We start from the raw sequence: 26277 nt of genomic DNA on the forward strand, positions 1-26277 counted from the left end.
ATCCATCCTCACCTCACAAGCCATTTTTGCTAAATGAATCCCATTGACTACATCAGTCATTTATTGATCTTATTCGATGTGAGGTTTTAGGAATGTTGAATGAGATGAATGTATCAGATGGCAAGTGCTAACCCACTTTTTCTACCCTATCTCTCTTTGGAGAAGGGTGGGGAGAGGACTACTCAAATTGAAACTAAATCATAAATATCATGTATATGAGTTGAAGCAAATACCATCGTGTTGAAAATGAATCATTCACACTTATGAAAAATATTATTTGAAATATGACAGTTACAAAACAAAATAGTTAAAAGCTTGAAATAAAATGGCAAAAATATTTAAGCAAGCTTCTAATCACCTTTTTTTTTAATATATCTAAACAGCGTTGTATCATATGCTTGTTATCCATCATTTTGGAACAGTCACCTGGGGCTGTCGGCTGAAAATCACTGTTATGTGTCAAGTGAATATGGAAAAAACTATACAAATGGGCCGTGTCCCAATGCTTTAGAAAAATCCAATCGGTTATACCGATGTGCCTCTCACTACAGGGTCTCCTCAAAAGTAAGTTCACGGCATGGTGTTCACCCATTGTCTTATTTATTTTACTACTTGGGCATTTCAATATCATCTGGCATGTTAAAGTATGTCCACTTTACTTCAAGACTAGAGCTGTGAATTTTCATTTATGTTGCCATTGTATTTCATAAGATTTTAAATCCTTGATAGTTTCTCCTTTATACATTATCTCTTTAAAGCTGTTGCTTTGTGGTCTGTAGAAATTAGAGACAGAAAAGAAAGTATGCAGTCACAACGGTGCATTAGTGCTTCTTAAACATGTTTCTGAAGGTGTTGCTCATTTGGTAAACCAAATATTCTCCAGCAGAAATACAAGTAAAATGGCATATTTATACTACATATATGTGTATATAATGATCAATTAGTTATGAGCTTTAATTTTATTTAATAAATGTATTATCTTCCCTTGCCCTCTGTGCCTCACCACCTGTCAGGAAACTGATATAATGAAAGAAATCATGGACAAAGGACCAGTGCAAGGTATGGTAAGTTTGAAAGATGATAACATTATTTAAATAATTAGACCATGGAATGACCTTTTATCAAAATATTAGAAAACACAAATTACATGCCACACTGAAGAAAGCAGTTGTGTGCACTGCAGATCACCCAGATGTATTGATGGGCAAGTAGTAGCCCTAAAGGCAGCACTACTGCCTCAGAGTCTGTAAAGGGTAAAATGACCTCTTTGAAAATTTGTGGAAAATATGTGTGCAGGAAATGTGCCTTTTTCCCATAAGAGTTCTTTGATCATTGGTGAACTAGCAACTATGGCTATGCAGAAGGAACTAAATGTTAGCCAAACTCTGCTCTCTAAGTCTCAAGTTAATTCCCCACTGGCTAAGGCAAACCCACCAGGCCTGCTCTCCCTTGAAGGTAATGTTGCAGTATATGAGCTCTCCAGCAAATCATTCAGTACTGAAATACCCCCAGAATCTCCTATTTCAGAGCCAAAATGCTCTTGTTGGTTTTAGAGGCCTTTCAGTTTTGACTTTTTATGCTGAACTTTGCAATGAAAATCCCTGACGCCTTAGAGGTCAGAAATAAAGAGACTTCAGCAGTGAGTGAGGGACTGCAAAAAACCCTGTTTACCCCGAATACTGTCCCTTCGTGGCAATGGATGGTGCTGGCAGCAGGTGAAAATACATGTTCCTCTCACAGCTCAGGCCAGTGTAACTAGGGAGGTTGAGGGATGTGGGTCTTGGGGGATGGGGAAAGGTCATAACACAGGGTGTCCGCCTATCTTGGATGGATGGCTGATGAAAAACCAAAGTAATTTTCTTCAAGGGACTTCTAGACTTCTGCTGCATTTAATTATATAAGGAATTATCATAATCTCCAATTTATTATTCAAATGGTTTTGATTATTAGATAGAATTCATTTCTGTGCATAGAGTTGAAATGACTTCTTAAAGCTCTTTGTGTGGGCAGCCACAATTAATCTGAAGGTCACACTTACCAAGATCAACATCATCAGTCATTTTTTGCTCCGTCCAAGCTTGTTTGTTCAAGAAATATATTCTTTTCCACACTGCATTTAATCTAGATGAAAGGACAGTAACTTCTAAGAAAATGAAAAAAATAGGATCCTCAAGACAGAATTTCAGACCTCTCTTGAATATTGTATTCATAGTGTGTGTACACAGTTCGCTGGATTAATCTCTTAGTACTAAGTCTTATACACAAAATAATCAATATTCAGCCATTTGTTAGGATTTAACTTCTGAATAATTCACATAATTTTTGAAACGTCAGTGTTTTTTTGTGTATCAGGTTAATGTTATTCTGTATGTGGAAAAATCAAGATGTAAATAAGAGTTTATATAACCGAGTGCATCACTGAGTGAAATCGCTTTCCATTTTTTCACTTGGCTATAACATGATTTTTAAAAGAGCCACAGTTATGGCCCAGTAATTTGTCACTGATTCTTCTGTATTCCCATATTACAAATGCAATGAGGGCATTAGTCTTATTTTAAAACCATATCATACTTTTTTTCCCAAAAAACATCCTGTAAATGATCTTCAAATACTGAAGGAGATTTTCGATTATTAATTCCCTTATCATTCCTCAGGAATTTGCAAAATGCTTAGGACCAGTCTTATCTAATGTACTAGGTAATGTTTAATAGCTGGAAAACATTTAAGATCCTTTCAAGATCATGATGTAGAAAGTCATATTGCTTGGTGATGAATGGACTTTGATTTTTGGGCATATTGAAAGTTAATAAAACATTATTCTTTAACAATTGTGAAGCAGTAGGTAAAGAAATGTAATTGAAAATTTTATTTTATGCAACTTCCAAGTTTGAATCACAGTTTCTCTCTGATGTGTCATTGTCTTATATGGTACAGAAATCATGCAATTAGCATTTGCAGCAAATGATTAAATCCATTTTTTCAACAAACAAAATGAAATTTGATCAGTACTTTGAAAATGTTCAAATATAATATTGCCCTTTTTGTTTTTAATGTACTTAAGCAAATACTCTGATGTTTCAGTGTTATCCTCTCTGACACCATAGTCAGACTCAATCAAAAGAAAAGCTAACACATTGTTGGAAATACATAAGAGTTTTGACCCCACAAAACCTATAATTTCAGCTATCATGATCTTGGGAAAAAAAAGGAGTATTTAATTTGCTGACATTAGGAAACAATCTGGAGGAAGCACTCAGCTACATTAACGTACAGTACTGAAGTTTGTTCCCTTTTGTAGCAACCAGTTTTAATTTCTTGTATCTGTGCATGTCTTAGAGACACATGTTCTTATTTAAGAATTTTATGTGTCGGAATTCAAAGTGGTATCAATCTTATAATCTGATGCATCTATATGCATAGATCTAACAAGCTCAGCATGACTGAACTAGCTCATGCATGAACTACAGTCAACCTTAGGAAAATGGTTACTTTTACTGATTAATTATTAACTAATTCATTCATTTTGTAAAATGAAAAGTTGCTTCTATACGAGAGGGAAAAAAGTTAGCTGGTGGACTGTGATCATCTCATCTTGCCCATGTAACAGTCTGTGTCAGGATGAACTCACTGATGAAATTAAAAATAGCTCAGTGCTAGATCTAGAATTATCATGTCTGTCCACCCTACACTTCATGCACCTAGACCACTCTAACTCCAGAAGCTGTACCATTATTTAGCTCCTTATTACAAAGTATAGACATATCCAGAAGTATAGATATTTACACATAAACGAATCTATGTATACACATGCAGACAATGTATAGATAAACATGGATAAAGTTCTTTCACGCAGACTAAAGTTATTCTGCAAATACACTTCAAAATTTTCTACTTCACTTCAATGGAAATAATTTATGTATGATGTTTCTTCAGACAAGAACATGTGTTTGATTTGAGCCACAGGTTACATTCTCCTCTATATTTCCAGCAGAAGGCAGCAGCATAGGAAGATACAGATGGATTGAGTCTATTAATACAGGGCTAAATGGCTGGTGTCACTGCCAAATTATTGAGAATTTTTGACAATGCAATGGGCTTAAGGACCAAGCATGCTGGCATCAGGCGGGATTCACCTGTCTCAGAGAGGGAGGAGAGTCTTTGCTGGGGGACTAGGGAGGCTCATTGGCAGAGCCTTAAACTAGATGTGATGGGGGAAGGGGAACAATATCAGGCTTGTCCCTGGAAGGTGCGGGATGAGATACAAAGGTCAGAGGGACAGGATGCTGGCAAGGTCTGCTGGTGACTCTGAAATGTGCTGGCCACACTGGAGCACACTTGTAGTCATACAGAGATGAGCAAGTGACTCATGAGGGAACAGAAGCGAACTAGGAAACAGGATCCTATTCCTGGAATTGTTCAAGGCCAGATTGAATTGGACTCTGAGCAACCTGTTCTAATAGAAGGAGATGTCCCTGCCTATGGCAGGGGTTTGAAACTAGATGATCTTTAAGGTGCCTTCCGACCTAAGCCATTCTATGATTCCATGATTTAGAGGTGCTGGTAAAGAATAGATTGTTTTCTGAAACTTAACACATGGACCTTAATTTCAAGAACTATGTGTCTGATCCTGATGGAAGATGAGATTTTCAAATCTCAGTCCTCCCATGGGAGAAATTAATTTTGCAATATTTTCATTCAACCCCATTTCTTTCCCTCCCTTTGGCCAAGCTATCAAAACCAGATCCAGGGAAGTCTCTACAGTTATTTTTTGAATGATCTATTTCCTTCACTTGCCCTGTGATACTCTTGCCTAAACTAAGGCCAGCAGGACCCTTCACTCTGTACCACTTTCAAACCCTCCCTCTACAGACCCCTCTGCAGCTCAGAAACCTATACATGTGGCATTGTACAGAGTGGGACAGGAACATCCACAGGAATTAAATTTCTAGCTCTGTATACTGGTGAGCCTGAGGACAGAGGGAGGAGGGAAGCCTTTGCAGAGAGCTCCAATGGAGTCTTGAACTTGCATCTAGAAACTAAGAATAAAGTTTGTGCTCTTTCCCACTTGGTCTGTGGCTGCCAGTTGAGTGAGCTCTGGTTTGGCAGGCAGCTCAGCAGAAGCTGTAACATTACTAATTTGAAATATTTAACTTTTTCTCTGATTTAACTGACACAGCTGAACCTCTGACTTGCCAGCTAGGTAGCATCAGTTTACTCCTTGTGTGTTGCTATCAGCATATTTTTTTTATGTGACTGATCTCATTAAGAAGGTACATTTATATGCAGGTTTCTTGGGCTAATGGCCTGATTTCACCATGTTCTGAGAAGTTCTCTTTCATCCCCTAAAATTTGTGACTGTTTTCTGTTTTCAACCAAGTATGATAGAGTCCAAGATATCATTAAGATAGTTATTTCCTTCAAGTTTATGAAAATATTCAGGTAGGAGAAAGAAATTTGCAAGCGTGCCAGGCAATAAAAACTGCAGCATGAGCTTAGCTCACTGGATACAGCAAGTCTATACCAGGCACACATTTTGTAAATGCTCCAACCACATAAAAATGGTCAGTGAAACTTGAACTTTATGGCACTCCCAAGATGCAAGACTTTAGGAAATGGGATTTCACTTATTCTCATGTTCCAAGCTGCGTGGCAGTTAAAATCATAAGCTAAAAATAAGTTTGAGTTAAACTCATATTTAAGCTTCCAATTCACTGGAATGTAAAGGTATGTAGACATGAAAAATGGTTTTATTTCTCTGTATCTAGTAGGCCACTGTAAAGAAAATGGCACTAAAGTGGCAGAACAAATGTGGAAAAGAAACGCAGAACTATATTTTGTAATAAACAAGTGAATGATACTCCTATGAAATAACGAATAGGCATAAAATGCAAGTTATAATTTTCATTCACTTGCACAAAGTTTCCAGTTCATCAGTTTTTTCACCTTACATTTTTATGGACAAAATGTGGTGTTTTTTCCACCTTTTTAACTGAAAGTCAGAATTTATATTTGTATACCGACAATCTAGTTTTCTTTAAGCAGATGGCAGTGTACTTGAGGAGTTCTGAATCTCAGAAAAAGGCATACATGTAATTCCACCATATTTCACAGGATATACGTTGTCAGATTTTTTTTTTTGACTGTACAGATGCTACTCAAAACCGAGTAGGTTATATGTGAACCTTGAGGATATTAATTTTATTGAACTGATTTCAAAATTTATGTAAGCTTTATTGTGGCAATAATTCTTACTGTATTGGAAGAAATCCATTATAAGGAGTTTCCATGACAAGGAAACCCAATCAACTTCATAAAGAGATACTGAGAGAACTCTGTTCAAGTATTCTGTTGACTCACAGCGGGAACTTCTGAGAAATTAATGTTTTTAGTATAATTTTAAACTACACAATGCAGTCCAACACACAACAAAAATGTCACTGGTAAAATGCAAGGAGCAAACAAGAGTAGAAGTAATATTTGCTGATTGTGCTGACTTTTTCTGTTGTTTTTCAGCTATAATGAAAGTGTATGAAGATTTTTTCCTTTACAAAGAGGGAATATATCGACACACGCCAAAAGCAGGATCTAAATGGAAGACTCATTCAGTCAAACTCCTCGGGTGAGTAAAGCATGTTCTTTTACCCTTTTTCTTTGCCAGTCATGACTGTAGTAAAATGTCAGTGACCAGTTTGGAACCCAAAGGTTTCGGTGTCACAGATAGAAAACTGCTAGTTCCCAATGCAAGATTGTTATTTTTCACTCTTGCCTTGTCTGAGAATTTTAGAGTCTTGGAAAGAGGTGTAGACTCATTGTCTTTTAACCTACTCTAATATTTGCTCTAAAACTTCAAATATAATAGTTTATAGAATAAAATATTTTGCTGAGTATTCACAAATATTTCAAGTACACATTAAATTGTGAACAAAGCTGATACAGTTTTCTCCAAAAATCCCACTAAGCAGAGTGCAAATAGAAACATAAAAGTTGTCAGTGGCCTCTCAGTTTACTTGCAGAACTTACTAGCACAGCAATCTGGGCTCTCTATGCCCTGAACAGAATCAGCTGCTGCTGATTTTATTTGGGAAACTGCTGCAGAAGCACATGTGCAGTACCCTGGTAGGTTTCCCCTCAAATGTAGAACAGTGTCATTATATTAAGAAGACAAATATCTAGTAATGCATACATTTGAATTACAGAACACACTGTGAGGCTTTATTCTTTGACATGGATGGAATATGCAATGATAAATTTAATAAACCACTGAGTACACAGAAAAATGACTGGAGAATCTCAAACAAATAGTTTATTGGTGGTCTAGAATATCAAATAAATAATAATTCAGACCTGTGTTAGGAAGATTACTGAGAACATTTCCAACATGTAGTTCAAGAAAATAAAGTTATGAAATAAGGTGCATTTTGTGCTTGTGCTCTTAGTGAAGTTGTCTTTGGAAGGACATAGACATGCCTATGGCTGTGGAAACTGCTGGCCATGAATTACAAGAGTGTGCCTGATAGTGGCACAGCAGCAGAGAGAAGCAGCAGGCTTCCGCAAGATTATACTTGTTTCTACACTGCTGCAAAAAGTATTGACTCAGACTAGTAGAGGAAAAGCTCCTGAATTATGATTATAGAGAATGTTGAGAAGCAATGAAAAAGAGAAACTGGAATTTCCGGTAGAAATATGGAGGACTGAAATAGGAAAATATGTTCATGGAGGACAGTCAGTATATGTCAGTTTCTCTGAGTGTATTTAAGGTATATTTGAACAGCCATGAGAAGCCAATAAAATTAGTAAAATTTGCAGTGCAATTTGAATGCTGCCGCTCAGGGATCAGCCACTCACAGCTGCTGTGAGGCTGTCAGCTCAGGTGTTGAGAGGGTATGAAGCAGGAGTGGTGCAAGCCTAGGGTGATGACTACTGTTCCCTAAGACATGCTGCTCCACATATGTGCTGAATAACCTACCTGAGTGAATGATTAAGCAAGAACACGTGGGGACAAAATGATGGCTGAGGAGGGAAAGAGAAGGGGATAAATACTGTCTTCAAGTGAATGCTGATGTAAATCGGAACTGATAGACTGTGCAAAGAAAAGATAGCAGCCCTTAGGCAAGGAGTCACTCATGAGCAAAATCTGAGTGCCTCCACCGAGACAGGCAGCTCCCTGCAGAGGGTTCTCAGCAAAATGTGGAGTAGGAGGAAAGCTTAATGGTATGATATACTGAAGAAGGATATGAGAAGTGAAGGAAAAAGACAAAAACTGAAGGTGATGATATTTAGAAAACCTCAGACTGGTTCAGAGTTTAATATCTGGGGAATGCATTTACTCACTAACTTTAATTCAACATTTCTGAAAAATACAATGGATCCAACAATATAAAGAATTAACTGTCCTTTCATTGTCTAATGGATAAATGCTCTGGCCTCCAAGATTTTGCCAGATAAAAATATTTGCAGAAGTGTTTAACTGTAAAAATTGAGTTAGAGCTTGACAAGTTGGAGGCTGTTGGAGCCAAAGGTATTTCTAGTAATGATAAATCCAGTCATAAAATGTGATTCTGCAGCATGAAGTCTAAATCACTCCTTTGTATAGGTTTTAATGTCTTCAGGATTAAGCTATCACTTTTCCATATTATTCATTATTTTCAACTAATTTGAACACAAAATATCTGGCTTGGGTATAAATTCATTGTCAATCATATAGAGCTTGGGTGGGGTTTTTTTGTGCAAAGAGTAGTTTAGACTTCTTGACCTAAATAAAAAACTCATCAAAATCTCACTAAGTTGTAATTCAAATAAAAATGTTGACTATTATTTGCACTCTGCTTAGCTGAAATGGTTCCCAGAGAGAAAAAGAGGAGCAGTGACATGCTGATCTCAGAAATATTTTTGATAATGCCTTAAATTGCTCATGAATTGTACAATATAAAAATGAAAATAAATTTTAGTGAAGCTTGCAAGAGCTATTTGTACAAAACCAGAAATGTACATATAAACTGCCTAATTGATTATTGGATCATAAGGATTGTAAATGTGTTTATTGGCTTCCCTCATTCTGCAGCTTGAAATTGCTAGTTATTTTCTCTCATTCAAAGGCTTATTTGTACAATCAGCTCTGACAGCACTGTAAGTCCATCTCCACTGAGGTACTATGTGACCTCAGGCTCAGGAAGAGAATGTGAAAAAATAGGAGAGCATGGAAGGAGGAGAGGAAAATGTGAAACAGCCAGGCAGAGGGTTATGATGTTAGCAGGCCATTTGGGTTTGATCACGGTCTCTGTGGACAGTGAAATGGGGCTTTTAACAATCTCAAGGCAGGATTGACTGATCCCACTGATATTAGAAAGAGAAGGATCTCAGGCAGTTTCTGCATCAGTATTCTAGAGACAAGTAGAAAAAGTGGGTAATGGAGACTGGGATACATAACAGCTATGTTTTGATGTAGAAGAATTCCTATGCCTCTGCTAGACAGACATGTTTCTCTGTATCTTCCATGGCTATTTATCTGCACTGGCTTAGTGTCTTGGTTTGAGATAAGCAACTGCCAACCCCCCCCAAGCACAGAGAGAAAAGCCTCCCTCCTAACACCAGGGAAAGGGAGGAAAAGAGAGGGGAAAGAAAAAAAACACTTCAAACTGCATTTATACTAAATCTACATATATTTTTCACAGAAAGAAAGAGACAATTAGAAGAGAGTACAAATATACACTCACACAAGTCTACAACAACAAGTTCCCCACGTCAACTTCTTAACAAACACACAAATTCTACTGTCCTAACTACACATTACTTAAGAAGAAGCTTATTCCCCAGGGAGACAAACCCAAGCAGAAAGGAGAGACCCAGAACAACACATTTTACTTTCCTGAGGTACCCTGTGAGCCAGTGGTGGGCCTGGTCCTCTCCATCCCCCCTGGGACAGCATCGTGCGTCCTCTCCAGAGGAGGGCTGAGAAGCGACTGCCTTAACCACTCCCACACTGGTTCCTCCTTCCCTGGAGATGATGTCATAATGTGGTATGGAATACAAAGTTACTGGCTAGAAGAGGTCAGCTGTTAGCTCAGCCCAGCTCAAGTCAGCTGACAGCTTCGGCCTAGTCCAGACTTCAGGGCCCAAATCTAGGCCCACCTAGGTGAACCCATAACATTCTCCACCCCTTATTCCATACCATATTATGTCACTCATATCTTAGGTTCTCATGCTTAAACACTTATTTTTTTTTTTCAGGGCTGATTTCCACCCCTCCATAATGTGGCTAAGAGTCCATTAGGATGGGGTAGATATTTCAGATGGAAACAAAGCAGGTCATCTCAGGTTATCTTATCTGATGGTTCATGTCTTTCAATAGGGTTACCATCCTCTCTTCAGGAGTCTCTAGTTTCCCACTGGGGTTAAAATAGTGTTCACAGTCAGATCCACCCCTTGGCCTCATCCACCTACAGGTGGTCTGAGGCATCATAGGCCCACTGAGCCAGGAACAACCCTCCCCCAGCCAGTCCAGGGTGTGATGTTCTTCATTGGCTCGGCTCTTGGGCACATCAACACTCACACGATGGGTTTTCAAAGATTCAACTCAAACGGCAGTGTCCCACCACACATCAACAGCTTACACAGGCTTCTCTTCATGTCTTTCTCCTCGGTCACACAGCAGTACTACAGTTAACCATGTGAGCCATCCCCCTTAGCAGCAGTCCTAACAGCTTTGGCAGCCTCGGAAGCAGCCCCGACAGCAGCACAAGCAAGCAGCAGAGGCAGAGGCAGCCCCAGCGGCTCGCCAGCCCTGGCTCGCTCGCAGCCCTGGCTCGGTTTGCAGCCTCTCACGGCTCGCGGCCTCTCATGGCTCGCAGCCTCTCATGGCTCACAGCCTCTCACGGCTCGTGGCCTCTCATGGCTCGTGGCCTCTCACAGCTCACAGCCTTTCACGGCTCGTGGCCTCTCACGGCTCACAGCCTCCCACGGCTCGCAGCCTCCCCCGGCTCGCTCGCAGCCCTGGCAGCAGCCCTGCCAGCGACAGCCCCGGCTCCTGCGGGTCGCTCAGCACTGCGGGCGCTGGTTCTGGGTGCCGCATCTGTAGGGTTCTCTGCAGGGGGTTCCGCAGCTCCTCTTTTCCCTGTTCACTGGGGTCTCACAATGGCAAGCACGCTTCACAACTGTGGATAACTTTAAGAATAATGTTCACGGTTAAATCCACCCCTCGACTTTATCCACCTGCAGGTGGCCTAAGGCACGATGGGCCCATCGAGCCAGGAACACCTCCTCCCCATGCCAGTCCAGGTGAGATGCTCCTCATCAGCTCGGCTCCTGGGCACATCAGCATTCACATGATGAGTCCTCAGGGATTTAACTCAAACAGCCGTGTCTTGCCACACACGAACAGCTTTCATGGGCCTCTCTTTTCTGCAGTGGCTACAGTCACAGCAGGCACCAGTCGAGCTGTTTGAACTCACAAAGACAGTGAAACAGTGAAAACGAGCATTCAACAGCAAGGGAGAGTTGTGTTGTTTACATTTTCTGTTCTGGATGTACTTAAACAAAGCACTTATCAATCTATGTTTCTACAACAATCCTCCCGGGAAGCCTGCTAAGATTCTGGGACACCTGCCAAGGTCCTCCGTCGCTCCCGAGTTTCCCGGCCAACGCACCATTAACTGTCTTGGTTTGAGATAAGCAACTGCCAACCCCCCCAAGCACAGAGAGAAAAGCCTCCCTCCTAACACCAGGGAAAGGGAGGAAAAGAGAGGGGAAAGGAAAAAAACACTTCAAACTGCATTTATACTAAATCTACATATATTTTTCACAGAAAGAAAGAGACAATTAGAAGAGAGTACAAATATACACTCACACAAGTCTACAACAACAAGTTCCCCACGTCAACTTCTTAACAAACACACAAATTCTACTGTCCTAACTACACATTACTTAAGAAGAAGCTTATTCCCCAGGGAGACAAACCCAAGCAGAAAGGAGAGACCCAGAACAACACATTTTACTTTCCTGAGGTACCCTGTGAGCCAGTGGTGGGCCTGGTCCTCTCCATCCCCCCTGGGACAGCATCGTGCGTCCTCTCCAGAGGAGGGCTGAGAAGCGACTGCCTTAACCACTCCCACACTGGTTCCTCCTTCCCTGGAGATGATGTCATAATGTGGTATGGAATACAAAGTTACTGGCTAGAAGAGGTCAGCTGTTAGCTCAGCCCAGCTCAAGTCAGCTGACAGCTTCGGCCTAGTCCAGACTTCAGGGCCCAAATCTAGGCCCACCTAGGTGAACCCATAACACTTAGTTATCTCTCTTAAGATGAACTGAATTACTTTGTAGGATGTGTAGCTCTAGTATCTGTTCCATAGCAGATAGCGTCCATAGAAAAAGAAGACATGAGACAGATTTGTTGATGGTTAAAACGTACCAAAGTCTATCCAATATAGAGGAAGTACACTGGATGAAGTAGCAGTGGTTCTAGTCCAAATAAATCTGTTTTCAAAGTTAGTGAAATGAAGTATCCATCATTAATGTTTGCAGCAGACAAATCTTGTCTCAGACTTTTTCATATGCATCATTTTAGTATCAGTGCCAACCTACAATATATGATCCATAACTTCACTAAAATGCTGTATCTGCTGAAGCCCTGAAACTTAAAAATCCAGGAAGGTCTCAAAAGCCCATGCCTTTAGCTACATTTCCATCTATGGAACATCATCTTAAGGCTTGGAGGGGATAAGAATAGTATTTTTAAAAGCCTTGATACTCTTTCATGAACAACATAAATTTTCAGATGGAAAGGTTCTCAGAATGGCAAAGGACTTTCAATGAGAGGACACTGAGATGTACATTGACTGAGAACACATTTCCCCTCTATTTTAATCAATGATTCACTGGAAGATTTAATGCAATCCTGCATCAAATTAAATGGCTTAGCCAACTACTAGATTGAAACACCTATGCACTGAAAAAAACATTGGTTTAATTTTCAACACAAAAAGCCATACTAATGGAGATAAAATTGATATGTGAGGCAAAAACCTTGTGTTTTAGTGTTGAGGGGATGGCCAGACAGAGCAACAGAATTCTAAGATTTAACCCACAATTAAATGACTCTCCTGTGTAAAGTCCAAAGTCTTTAAAAAGATACAAGTGACTACTGCTAGTGAGAATTGGGATTCTGGCTTTGAAGACACTCTTTTCCTCTTGTCTTCCCTCAAACTTACAGAATAACTACAAACAAGTAACATCTTAAACCATCAAAACTCGTAACCCAAATTATTTCCTTCCTGAATAAAGAAATTTTGGCTTGAGTTCATGTGGAAAAAATAATCTACTTTTTTGTTGTCAGATAATCATCAGGTGTTAAATATCAAACAGCAGCACTCAAACATATTTTACAGCAAAGAGAAATACATTAGAAGTTCATGGAATAAACATACACAGTGCCTGATGATTAATGCTGTTAAATCTATGAGACTATCTCCCATGTAATTCATCACAGTAGATCTGTAGGAATGATTTAACTATTGACTTACTGGTAATTTGACTCACCACTCCTGCTGAAAAGTCCAGGCAAAACTGTAGTTTCAAATTCCAGCAACCATTTTTCTAAGAAGCTTTTTCTTATGGCAAACACTAGTCACTGACCCTAACCTTCTGACTATTAATAAAAGATTAAGAACCAAACTTTTGTCTAATTGAGTAGAGAATATTCCTAGTTTTTCAAAAGCACTAGGCTTTTGTGATAAAACACTAAAAATAGGACATGACCTGAAAGAGTTAGACTTTTTTTCTCTGGTAGCATTACAACAGTTATACAATCAAGTCCAGCGAAGAAATTAAGATGAGTAGTTTTAGATCACATGTATTTTTGTCCAGTAAACAGTTTATGTAAAGCACTAACTTCCACTAACATCAACAGATCTGCAGGAATTATTAGCTTGAGATATAAGACCTGTCATTCTACTCTACTTTTAAGGCTTTATTTCCTTCTAGTTGACAGTTTTAGTCTTAATATTATATAGCACGCTCTTCAGAAGTCTTTGCTGGATTTGCTGTTAGCAGCATTTTACCTACAAAGCAGTCTAGAATCAAGTTTCTATTGTCTGACAGAATGCCTTGGTTTTGATGCCGTGAATGACCCTTCCCCCCCAAAAAAGGACTTCGAGCCACGTTAGTGTAGGGTAAGATAAAAAGTAAAGGTCCTTTAATATCACAGGGCCTACAGCCCACAGGAATACAGGATGACATGCATGTGTCTCAGTTCTTGTTTCCATGGCTTTTATAATAAGATCCCTCCAATCATTGCTTTACACATTTCTCAGTTCAGCCCCAGTCCCACCCCTGGTCCAACCCCCTGGAGTTGGGTCTGGGGTCATCAGGACCCTCTGTCTTCATCAGCTCTTCTTCCTCAGGCACACAAAGGTCTCTTGGAGCTCATCCAATTCTGGCTTTTGGGTTACTCTGACCTGTGTTTATGTTTCATTCTGTAGGCCTTCTGATATCCTTCAGCTCTTTACCTTGGAAAGGAGTCTAAACAAGATTAATTAACTAAAGGAATTTGAGCTCCCTGTTCTGGGACAGGGGTAGTGATAGAAAGGCATTAAACTTAAACTGTTAGAAATATTAACCCTCTAAAAATCTACAACTACTGTGTTCCTAAAATCTACAAAATGTGAAAATCAGAACAAAAACCCTTTCGGCATCAGTTTTGAATCCATTGCTAATAGTCCTTTTTGTTATGTTAGGTTGTATTTCTAGGATTTTTATTGTTCTATTCAATGATATTTAGTTATCAGCTACTATTTTTTTCTGGTAATTTTATTTGTGCTTCTCTCATGAAGTCCACCTTCACTGCAGTGATAAAGTTTTTGGCAAAGAAACTAGCAAATGTTCAAACAAAAGCAAATTCCATTTTGCAGAAAAATACTGAAAGAGTCTGTATTCTAGTTTGTGTATTCAGGGACTGCTCCTACAGAGTTAACATCAAGAGAAAGTTATTACTGAAAAGGACAGCTAAGGTGCCTCTACTATATAGAATTGGACACATAATTATGAAAATCATTTTATATGAACCCACAAGTGCTCAGCCTTTTACCTCAAAGAGCACCAGAAATCTTTTTACAGAGTCAGTTGGAAAGGGCTTCCTTTGTGAATGTGGAAATACATTGCTTACTTTTTCCCCTTGAGGGGACTGAATGCAGTTTGGTGAAATTACTTCTTTTTGTTCAAGGTTAGTTTTGGTTGATGACTGTGATGGTTTCTTTTGGAAAAGCTTAGTGGAGTATTTCTTTCAGAATATTTTTGTCAGACAGAAGAAAAACTCCCTTTTAAAAGTAATTTTCAGTATTGATAGGGAGAACTTTTCCTTAATGATTGCTTAAAATCTTTTTGCTTAATAAATGTAACCATTGGATGCGGTAAGGTCGAAAGCTTTTCCTAAAAATACCAAAGGTGGGGACAGTAGTGATCTAAACCTTTGCAAAAATAACCCAAATAAAGTCCCTCTCTTTCCAAGTAATGAGGTCCAGCATCTGTTTGCTTTTGAAATGTCATTCATTTGGAGTAAATATCAAGTTGAAATAATCATAAATGCAAACAAAAGAGTGCTATTAGATTATTTTGGTCACCTTCCAGAAAACATAACATTATTCTCTAATGGATGTTGTCCAAGAATGTATCAACTCTCTTTTAAGTCTCTGTCAATTCCATTGGGGAACTAATTCCACCAGGAGTTAAATTCCTTAATTGTTTGGTTACGTTTTCTTGGTGTTTTCTTTTCTGGACTTCTCTGTCTATAGATATGACTTTAAATTTTCTCTTTCTTCTTGGATTTTGAGTCCTACACACATCTAGGTTATTAGTTCCTGTATTTTGACTTCCTGTTGTCTCAATTTGTCACAAATACCTGTAATTGTTTTTATTCCTTGCAGTGACTTATTACATTTAGTGTAGTGCTCCAGTCATATGCTGTGCATTTCTTTACTCAGAACATGTATGATCTTGCCTGCTTTTAATTCTGGCTCCTTAGGTTTTCTTTCTAATCTTGTTAACATATCTAAAGCAGACTTTATGTCTCATTTGCAGCTCACTATCACATCTATTAGTTTCCAAGGGTTTCTCTTCCCCAGAAACACTGGAAATCTCTATTTACCATCAACAAGTTTGTAATGTCATTAATTAGGAAAATATAGTTTGGATATTAGTAGGTCTACTTTAGGAAAAACTGGCCATGACTACCTGAACTATAGAATCTCAGGAGCAAAAACTGGCAGAGGAAGAGAAGGAACTGTAGGAGGAGATACAATATTGACTGTGTTAAAGAAATTGTGTCAGTTAAAAACTCTGAAAGTATGATAATTTTTTATGAAGTAGTGACAATCATTTATTAATTCCTATTGATTTTAACTTATAGTCAAAATAGTGATATCTTTCAGATTCATGAGTAGGTTCCTACTTATTTTCTTGCAATATTAGTTTCTGAAAGCAGATAATAGCAATAGTATTTGTTCTTCTACTAAATTCTTTTCTCTTACAATGCCCAGCACAAAGGGGTTCTGTTCCATGATTGAGACTCCAAGGCTATTATCTAAAGCATAATTTGTCCTTCCAAACTGTTGATCCCTAAACCAACTCTTGCTCCAAGCTGTGAAGGAACATAAAATGCATCCCAGATCAGTTTGACAACCTTTTGAGCACAATACATTTCTGCTTTAATTTTTTTCAACCAACTGTAGCATCTACTATTTTGTGCTATATTGTGAAAACCTGATACATATCAGAACTGTAATATTCATGTTGTTAATTTACCCTCTTCTCTACATTCTCTTATTTTATCCTGGATGGACAGAATCCAAGTCTTTTACTCTGTAATCTCTTCATTCTCTTCATAATGTATTCTGAAATCACGTGCTACAGTTGTGTAGTTCTGAAACCTCATACATTCCTATTATCTGCTGACTCCTAACATTTTATTTACTGTATATTCCTAATAAAGTCCAGTTTTCTCCTTTCCTTATCTCACTTCAGTAGGCACTTAAATATTAAATTTTTAGTGTCACCTATTAATTATTAGTTAGCTATTAATTGTTAATCAGAAGTCAGTTTGAGGTTTGGGCAAGTGTGATATGCTAGATACTCAAATTCTCACCCCATAGATGGTGATCTAGTCAAAAAAGTAATTGGAGACAGGAGGGCAACTCAGCTGCTTGTGGATCCATTAGTTTCCCCTACACAAGTATTTGGTGCTACCAGCAGTGGAAAGAGCTTTCCAACTGGCTGTGTCTCCAAAAGGATGTGAATGTCTCATAGGTCCTCCTTCATGTCTGCCAGAAACATATGGGTGTCCAGGGCACCCTAAGGCAACTCAAACAGTTGCAGGCACCTGCATTTAAGTGAATGGATCCCAATATACTCTGTTAGCTACTGTGGGACACTTTTTAACTAAATCCCACAGTGTACTGCTTAAATCTCAGAATAGACCACTGTTGTGGTTTAGAACTGGTATTCTCCAAATTAGTGTTACTGAAACACTCCAAACCATGTGCCGCTCAATCACTCCCCCGCCCTTCTCCCTCCCTCCTGCATCAGCGTGGAGAGAATTGGAGTCACAAAAGATCACTGGTTGAGATAAGAATGATTTACTGGAAACAGCAATGAGGTAAGAGGAGGAACAGTAACAGTAACAATAGTAATGACAGAGGATACAAGACAGAGGTAAATTATTCTCTAAGAGCTTAGTACCTTTCTTATATTGCGGTGACCAAAACTGCACACAATATTCAAGGTGAGGACACCCCAGTGCAGAGCAGAGCAGAGCAGAGCAGGACAATCCCCTCCTTTGACTGGCTGACAATGCTTTGCCTGATGCCCCCCAGGAGATGGTTGACCCTCCTGGCTGCCAGGGCACTGCTGACTCATATTCAACTTGCCATCAATGAGGACCCCCAGGTCCCTTTTGCTGGCACTGCATTCCAGCATCTCATTCCCCAGTCTGTACAAACATCCACAGTTGCCTCATCCCAGATGCAGAATCCAGTCCTAAATCCAAGTAATTTATGAAGATGTTGAAGAGCACAAAGCCCAAGGTGAAGCCCTGTGGGACCCCACTAGTGACAGGTCACAAGTCTGATGTTACCCTATTCGTTTTTACTCTCTGTGCTTGACCCATGAGCCAATTGCTCACCCACCCCATGATGTGTTTATTCAGCTGTGTGTTGGACATTTTGTCCAGAAGGATGCTCTGAGAAACAATATTGAAAGCTTTACTGAAATTCAAAACTATGACATCAGTTGGCTTCCCTTGATCACCTAAGTGGGTTACCTTGTCATAAAAGGAAATTGATTTCATAAGCACGACTTTCCTCTCAAAACTATGCTGACTGTGACCAATGGCTTGTGCCATGCAGGGATGCTCAGTGATCTCTGGGCTGTCCACTACTGATAGAATAAAATGATAGACTTCTAGTCATTTGCATGCCAGTAAGACCTCTGAGGCCCTGTTGTCATCTGTTCCCCAAAGTCCAGAGTAAGCTGGATGCAGCCATCACAACCACTGCTGGTAGTTGTGGTTCAAGTAGGGAATGTGGAAGGGGACAGGGGAGTGACACCACAATCTATAAGGGGAATCTGCTCTATCTTCTCTATACCCACCCTGTGAAAAGCAGAAGACAATAAACAGCTCTGCCCTGAGGCACCTCTTCTGAGGGCTGAACAAAACCAGCTTCAGTCATCATATTCTCCAGATCCCACACATCTCTGTGGACTCCTGCTGGTCTTGTTCCAGCCTGTTAATGTCTTTCTTGTGTGGAGAAGTCCAAGACTAGACACTAGACACAGAATGTCAAGTCCTGTAAGAAGAGGATTAGTCACGTCTTTTGTCCTGTTGGCTGCATTCATGTGTATTTTACTTTAATGTATTTTAATTTAGAGCATTTGATGAATGCCCATAGGCATTGCTTACTGAGTAAGCAACTCTTCTTTCTAAACTGTAAATAAAATGCATATTCCAAGCAACTAGGTATCAGGCTATGATGGAACAAAACCTAGGAAATTAAATTTGTGGATATGTTATGGTCAAGGATAAAAAAAGAATCCTTTCCCATATTGGTTTATAAGTTTTCTTACATTTAAAAACATTTCTGAGAATCAGTAAATTCCAATCAGTATATGAAACTAGAAGTTGACTCTTTTAGAAGATAACAAATGTTAGAAAAACATTTAATAACAGAAATATGGATCTGCGGGAACTTGCCCTCATTCTGCTCAAACTAGTGGGAGAAATAATATGTAGTACAGAAGGCAAGAATACATGAATATAAATTCAAGACAATTTTCCTTTGTCTTTAAGACTGATGTAAATATTGGACTTGCATGCACACTACAGCTGATGTATTTTTTTTAGTAAAATGATCATGAAGAAAGATATAAATATGAATCTGATATGAATCTGATAGCCTATGATTTTTTTTTAAATTTATGATCATGACAGACTACATCTAAAGTATATGGCAAAGAAATGGCAAAGATCACTAATAATTCCCAAACTTTTATACGGTGATTAAAATAAAAAGCATCATGAGTCCCTTTAAAATACAATTACTTTTCATAGTGTTTATGACCAATATTATTTTATGATTCCTTGCATTTAACAAGCAGTAGCTACATTTTGTGTTTGTAACTATAACTCACACTTCAACTCTGTGCTAGTCGCCAATTTGTCTTGCTTTTCTTTTTGCTTTTGGTTGAAAGTGTAGGTATTCCATGTGAAAGAGATTTCACTGTTAACCAAAGAGAGTTGATGCCAAAGTGGCTTTTAAATACAAAGATGACAGAAAAAACTTAGTTTGTCCACTCCCAATGTGGGATTTTTCATCGTATTTTTATTGCTTTCCTTTCAAAGTGAATGGAGCACAGCAAATACAGCCCAAACGCATTTTGGTGTGGTATACACCAGTAAACACTCTGTTAATGGCGTTTGGTATATCATAGGGTTAACCTTTACACTGTGGAAAAGTGTGCAAATTTCACAACTATGTTTTTTTTTTATTCATTTGTGCCCTTTTGTAGGCACCCAAGCATCATGAACTGTGAACAGGTTTTTGGAATGACAAACTAAAACTACACTTGTGTTAAGTTTTTGTAATCCCTAATGGCGATTTGACTTGTGGTTAGCAGGATACTTATCCTCATTTTCATCATCAGCAAAGTTTGTTATTAGTACTTCATTTGGACACTGGTAATTAGGACAACAAACTAAGACAAGTTTTTCTCTCCTGTTTACTTGTTGCATCACAGTACCATTCTTTTCTAATAGGTGGGGATCATTACCTGGCAAAAATGGAGAGAAACAGAAGTTCTGGGTAAGTGAATTCTTAGGACTGTGTTTTGAGACAGAAGAAAAGAACAACATAGATCATCTAAAAGTTTCTTCTTTATTTTCATTTGCTCTTTCTGCATCTATTTTTTTTAACTTCACCTTAAAGTGTTGTGCATAATTCTATTTCCTCTCTGGCAAATTTGATCAAGCTAACCCTTGAACTACAGCATCATCTACTTCAGTTTCGAAGCCTGTTTCATCCCACCTATATCTGTGTTTTTCACTGTCTTTTCTGTCTCATTCAATTGTTCAAATGTTATTAAAATTTTTCATGAAGAGTCCATTCTTTTTGATGTCTACAAATAAGACTCAATAAAAGTAATCAATGATATTTGTTAAAAAATTTGGAAAAGACAAATTGTTTATTTAAGCAATGTTAGCAATTCCTATCTGTCTATCAGAAAATCCCCCCCAAACAAACCAAAATGAAAAACTAGCCAAACAAAGAACATTTTCTTTAGAGTAAGTCAAATTGAATTATGATTAACCACTCATCACACTACTCCTGTGTTCATTAGAAAGTAATTTGAAGTTTATATAGCTGATGGCAGACCTTTTCATAGGTTGTTTCTGGGAAAAAATACTGAGAACTACCGACTTCATCAGAAATATTGCACAATATGTCAAAAGCTACCTGAATGAAACTTCACTGATTAAAATCAGCTTTTTTTGTATCTTTGGTCTCTCTTTAACAGATTAGTTTTAATTGGAATTTTGACTATTATTGTTTCAATGTTCACTTTTACCAGCCAGTAGTCGATTTTACATCTAAAGATTTTTGCCTCAATTTATCAAAGTGTCTAGTATTACATTTTTATTAACTCTGATTTTGGAACTGAATTTTTTATCAAAGTAAAATGGAACGAGTTATTAGAAATCAGAAAAGGATGCATGCTGATTCTCTGTGCACCAAATCTGAGAAACAGTTTCTTAAAAGGAAACCAACACAAAAGGTTAATTTTGAATCTTACACCTTGAATTTTTAAATACTACTTTAGAATTGAAGGTGATAATATTTTTCCTGCTTTGTTTACTTTTAGATTGCTGCAAATTCCTGGGGAAAATCTTGGGGAGAAAATGGTTATTTTAGGATTCTACGTGGACAAAATGAGTGTGATATTGAGAAGCTGATTTTAGCTACTTTGGGATAGCCATAGTCTATCTGTACCATACTCTGATGTATCTATTTTTTCTATTGTTGCATATTGAGTCCTTCTGGAGAAATAAAATGTCTTCTCTGTAAGTTACCTTTCTATTAGCACTTACTAGGTCTTCCTGACATGAACACGCTGCAGACATCACAGCACCCTTCAATCTCATCTGGTACAAACAGCCTTTTATACTAAAAGCATGTTGTATCCAGTACTAAAGAAAACCTTGACGTCTCACAGAGCAGGAAGTTCCCTCCTCTGTTCTTTACATCTCATCACTATGCTGTTATATTACTAATGTATGATTGAATAGTACCTGAAATAAATGGAGTTACATTGTTAGTCACAAATCACTTCAGAAATATTATGGGCTCTCCAAACAAAATTGGCTCAGACAGTTCATGGTCATCCTGGATAATAAATTCCAAAGAAATATCAAGAGAGTTCTGGTCCTGTAGCTGAAGAATTATGTTCTATCCTCTTACTTACAACTAAGTCGGTAAGTTATATCTATGTATCAATATCTCTTCCAGGAAATTATTTTTTCCCAGTAAATCCCACAAAGTTGATGTATTCAGAGTAATATAAAGTTAACTTGCAGTGAAACAGTGTGTTCCTATTCCCATAACCCTAACCAAAACTGTACAATTTAAATATTTTTAAAAATTAAAATAAAGAGGAAATGTAATTTTTCCTCAGTTCAGTCTAGACTAGACTAATTCCTAATTGCTTGCCTTCCACTCCCTGTTTAACTGGGGAACAGGCATGTGTGACCATTGTGAAAAACCTGTTTCCAATAGATAGAGATGAAAAAGACATTCTGTTGTTTGTCTCCATTGACATATCTGTAGTGCAGACACAGTTTCTGGTGTTGATCATCAGGATCCCTAGTGCAGATGAGACTCCCAGAAACTCTTTCTATAGCTGCTTCTGTCTATAGAAACAGCTTTCTAGCATACATCCCTCCTACAAGCACTACTGCAAATCTTGGCAGGCTTGAGGACTGTTTTGCCCATTTGTTAACTGAAATACAGATATTGGAACTATTGATACAAGAAAAAATTAACTACTTCTACCCCTTTGAGTTTCAATTAATCCAAAGACCAGATGTCAACAGGAGTAATCAGTCATAAAATTATCTATGAAAGAAAACATATATGTGAAATAGATGAGGCAAAACCACTGCCATGAAATTTCAGTGAACAAAGAATTATGAGAACCACCTTCAGTGTCTTTAATAGAAAATAATCATTCCTTCTAGAAAATTAAGAACTTGATTTCTAATGTCATCAGCAAGTTCCCTCAAGAACTGCTGATGACTGTGCTGGTTTAAAGGCAAACCAGCAGGAGAAATTAATGCAACTCAAAAGAGATTGTAAGTCAGAATTAAAATTCATTAAAAATGCTACAATAAATACAATGATTCAAAGAAAAATTTGTCTTAACCCACAAAAAACAGAGGTATAACCCAGCACCCTGGAGCACAAACAGAATGGTGTATATTAGCCCCCGTGGTGAGCCCCACATGGTCCCTCAGAGTCCAAAGTAAAAGGGAAGGAAAACCTGTTTGTGAGGATGACAGTTGCAGTCCTTTCAAGGTTCTAGTCCTCCTCTGGATCTGACTGGTACCAGAAGTCCCCAAACCCCATGATTTTATTTGCTTAGGTTCAGGTGGGAATGCCCAGTACCTCCTCCAGGGCGGGGAGTTCCACAATGGGTGATCTGACTCTGTGAGTCATGGGATATTTTTGGACTCCTTGATCACCCCTTAGCAGACTGGCCCCTCAGGCTCAGTGTGAAGGTGCTAATGAATCCCTAGAGGTGAGTTATCACACCTGAGTCATTGGTGTGAAGACTCTGTCTTGCAGGGTTCTCTAACACCCAGCCTGTAGCCTGAAGGGTCATGTTTGCCCTGGGCAGCTGCTGCAAATGATCCATTATTAACAGTTCATTAGAAATGACAAAAAGGTTGTAGAATACACAGTTTTGGCTATACCCACACAGTGATAAGCTGGTCCTGGCTGCTCTAACTAGGACAATGACATACAATAAACACCCTAGCTAATAAAATAACATCTCTTAAAATAAAGGGAGACAATTTGCATTGCATTCCTACTGAGGAGCTATTATTAAAATGTTAGTACCACAATGCTGCACAACAAACTTCTGTGGCCTTTGGTGTCATATAGTAAACTGAAAGTAGACAAAAGAAGCCTTTATCACTTGAAATTTGTAGTGAATTGTAACACAAGCAATTTTAGCTGCCATAAGTGCTCCAGGAGAAGTAACTCTTCTAGTTTTAGTGTGCTAAAGCAATACTTGAGAGGAACTTGTACTGAGCCATCCACACGGCTATTTCCTAAACTGATGGGAATCTCAAGATTCCAGAAGAGTAGAATTTAACTTTGGAGTGAATGACACTATAAAAGCATATCCAGTAAACTTGGTGTTGTTGTTGGTGGTGATTCATTCAACTTCACGTTGGTTTGCACTGTTGTGGTTTTTTTTTTTTTCAGTGGCTGTTGCTTCTCCTGATTTACTTGTGAGAACTTCCTAAAATCTGGGTTGTAACATTAAGTTTCTTCAGCGAGGAGAAACCTCAAAACTCTTCTCTTAGATATTTACTTGATCAAATGGTCATCTTGGCTTAAATAAAACACCATATGCAAGTGAAACAAAACCAACCATATCAAAGCAATTGAATGTTCTGAAAAGTAGTGCTGGTTTACCCACCTTCTGGGATTAACCTTCTGTTGCTCTACCTTTAGGTTGTTATGTATTTGGGAAATGCCATTTTTTCCAAGTGTATAAAAATAAGCATCTGGCATATTGAAGGTGTGCCAACCTTGTGGATTCACCATCTAGCACCCATCTCTGCATAGACATGAAATAAACAAATATCTTGAGGCTGTGTGTGGATCAGCTTCTTGCACAGATGTTGAAGGAACCCATATTTGAAACAATACTGTGAGTGATGTATGTGCTCAATGCCCTTTCCATACTGCCTCAGTATGATAAAGCTGCTGTCTGTGGATAAGTGACAGTACTTGGAATTAAAAGCCAAACAAACATATCTGCGTCTAGAAGCCAAATTGCTCTTTAAAAGCAGCCTTGATTCAGTGGCAGATATTGTGATACTATTCAGAGCACAAGTGAAGGGTCTTTTGCTAGTGCAGGTCTTCTCACAGGGTTGAAGAGATATTGATGCCTGGGAGCCACCAGTGGCTCTGCCTTACATAGACTACCTGAAGACAGATTTTTAAATATCAGAAGGGCCTTAATTTCTTCCAGTTCATTATTTGGTTGGAGTATGAGGAAACTTGCTCTTTATTAAGGTGTCACCTCTTTCATTTCTCTCAATTTTTTTGACCTCTCCATCACTAATACTCAGCTATGCCTGCTAGCATGGACTGAAATTATCATCTAGCCCGGAGCTTTTTCCTGACTGAATATAAAGGAATGATATGTGGCTCAGGTTAATTCAATAGAGAGCTCACCAGGTTTAAAAACACTGATATTACTGATGGTCTGTGGGAAATGCAGAAAGGAAGAGAAATTACAGGAAGGGAAGACAATGCAGGAATAATAGAATAATAAAAGGAAATTTCCTTTTCCATAAAATCAGAAAGGTAACATTTTTATAACAAGCAAAAAATAAATGTCCACTTAGATTACACGTAACAATATGCTCTGTTAACAACAGGATATATCAAGTTTTGAACAGATGTCAGTCTGATGGAGAAATGTTAAATCTGGGTCTAGCTAGAGGAATCTATGCCTTGCAACCTGGGACCTGACAGTATTCTAGCCCATAGAAAACTTCCTGTCTAAATTCCTACATATTTAGAAACAGTTTTAGACATAACTCTGAATAGAAATAGCTATGAACTTGGGGACAGTTTGAATCTTCCCAATATTAACTGAGCAGAACAGGTGCCGTTTCCAGTTTGTATTGATTATTTAGGGTTTTCCCACAATCAGATCCTAAATGTTACTGATAGTATCTAATAGATGAAGACTGTTAAAACCATTTGAGATGGCTTTAAGTGAAAAAAAATTTAAAATTAAAATGGCTAACCAGCAAATAAAGGAACACAGTTATTTTCACATTATTTTTACCTTTTTTGCTACCCTATTATTAGGGAAACATCATCTATTTGACAAATGATAGTAAATCCCACTCCAAAGATGTCCATGGAAAGCATTATCAATATCCTTTAGTAAGTATTTTGAGTGAGTAATTTGTTTACATGGGGGTGCCTGGTAATTGCTGAATTCCTGAAGGCTTGCTAACAAGACTGAGTCACAGGCAGCTGCCTTTACACCTGGCCCCAGTTGGAGATGTTAAGGGTGCCAAAAGGCAGAAAAAACTCCCTTCCTTCTTGCTAGCGATCACTGCACACAACATGACAAGACCAGCTTTCCCCTGCTGTTGGAGTTTGCTCATTACCATTAGGAAGTCTGAAAAACTGATGACATTTGCCAAATAGGGATTTTCATTTCATTTTACTATTTCAGAATCATGCATGATGAAAATGCTTTAACACAGCCATACTCATCTATTAAAGCACAGTATGTGTGTACTCCTGCTAAAATTAGTTGAGAAAAGAGAAGCATTTGAACATCTTACCTAATGAGCACAATTGCTCAAAAATAAAAAGCTGAAGGCAGCCAGGCTGTAAAATTAGGTAGGGAAAGATTTACCAATGTTTATTTAAACACTTCAGAGAAGCAGGGCATTAGTAATCCTCCTGAATCCTGTCTTCAGAG

At 38.4% G+C, this 26277-nt stretch overlaps 1 protein-coding gene across 1 annotated transcript in view; it reads left to right on the top strand.

Moving 5' to 3' along the window:
* The window catches only part of TINAG (tubulointerstitial nephritis antigen), a 45035-nt gene extending 20560 nt beyond the window's left edge, over positions 1–24475 (top strand). Inside the window, exons 7-11 of the mRNA XM_071548483.1 lie at positions 384–564; positions 1014–1059; positions 6514–6619; positions 20294–20339; positions 21397–24475. Of these exons, the coding sequence (XP_071404584.1) occupies positions 384–564; positions 1014–1059; positions 6514–6619; positions 20294–20339; positions 21397–21507 (490 nt within the window). The 3' untranslated portion in view covers positions 21508–24475. The remainder of the gene's footprint in view (positions 1–383; positions 565–1013; positions 1060–6513; positions 6620–20293; positions 20340–21396) is intronic.
* Positions 24476–26277: the final 1802 nt, after the last annotated feature.

The sequence above is a fragment of the Pithys albifrons genome, chromosome 2 (assembly GCF_047495875.1).
Source record: "Pithys albifrons albifrons isolate INPA30051 chromosome 2, PitAlb_v1, whole genome shotgun sequence".
Taxonomy (NCBI): domain Eukaryota; kingdom Metazoa; phylum Chordata; class Aves; order Passeriformes; family Thamnophilidae; genus Pithys; species Pithys albifrons.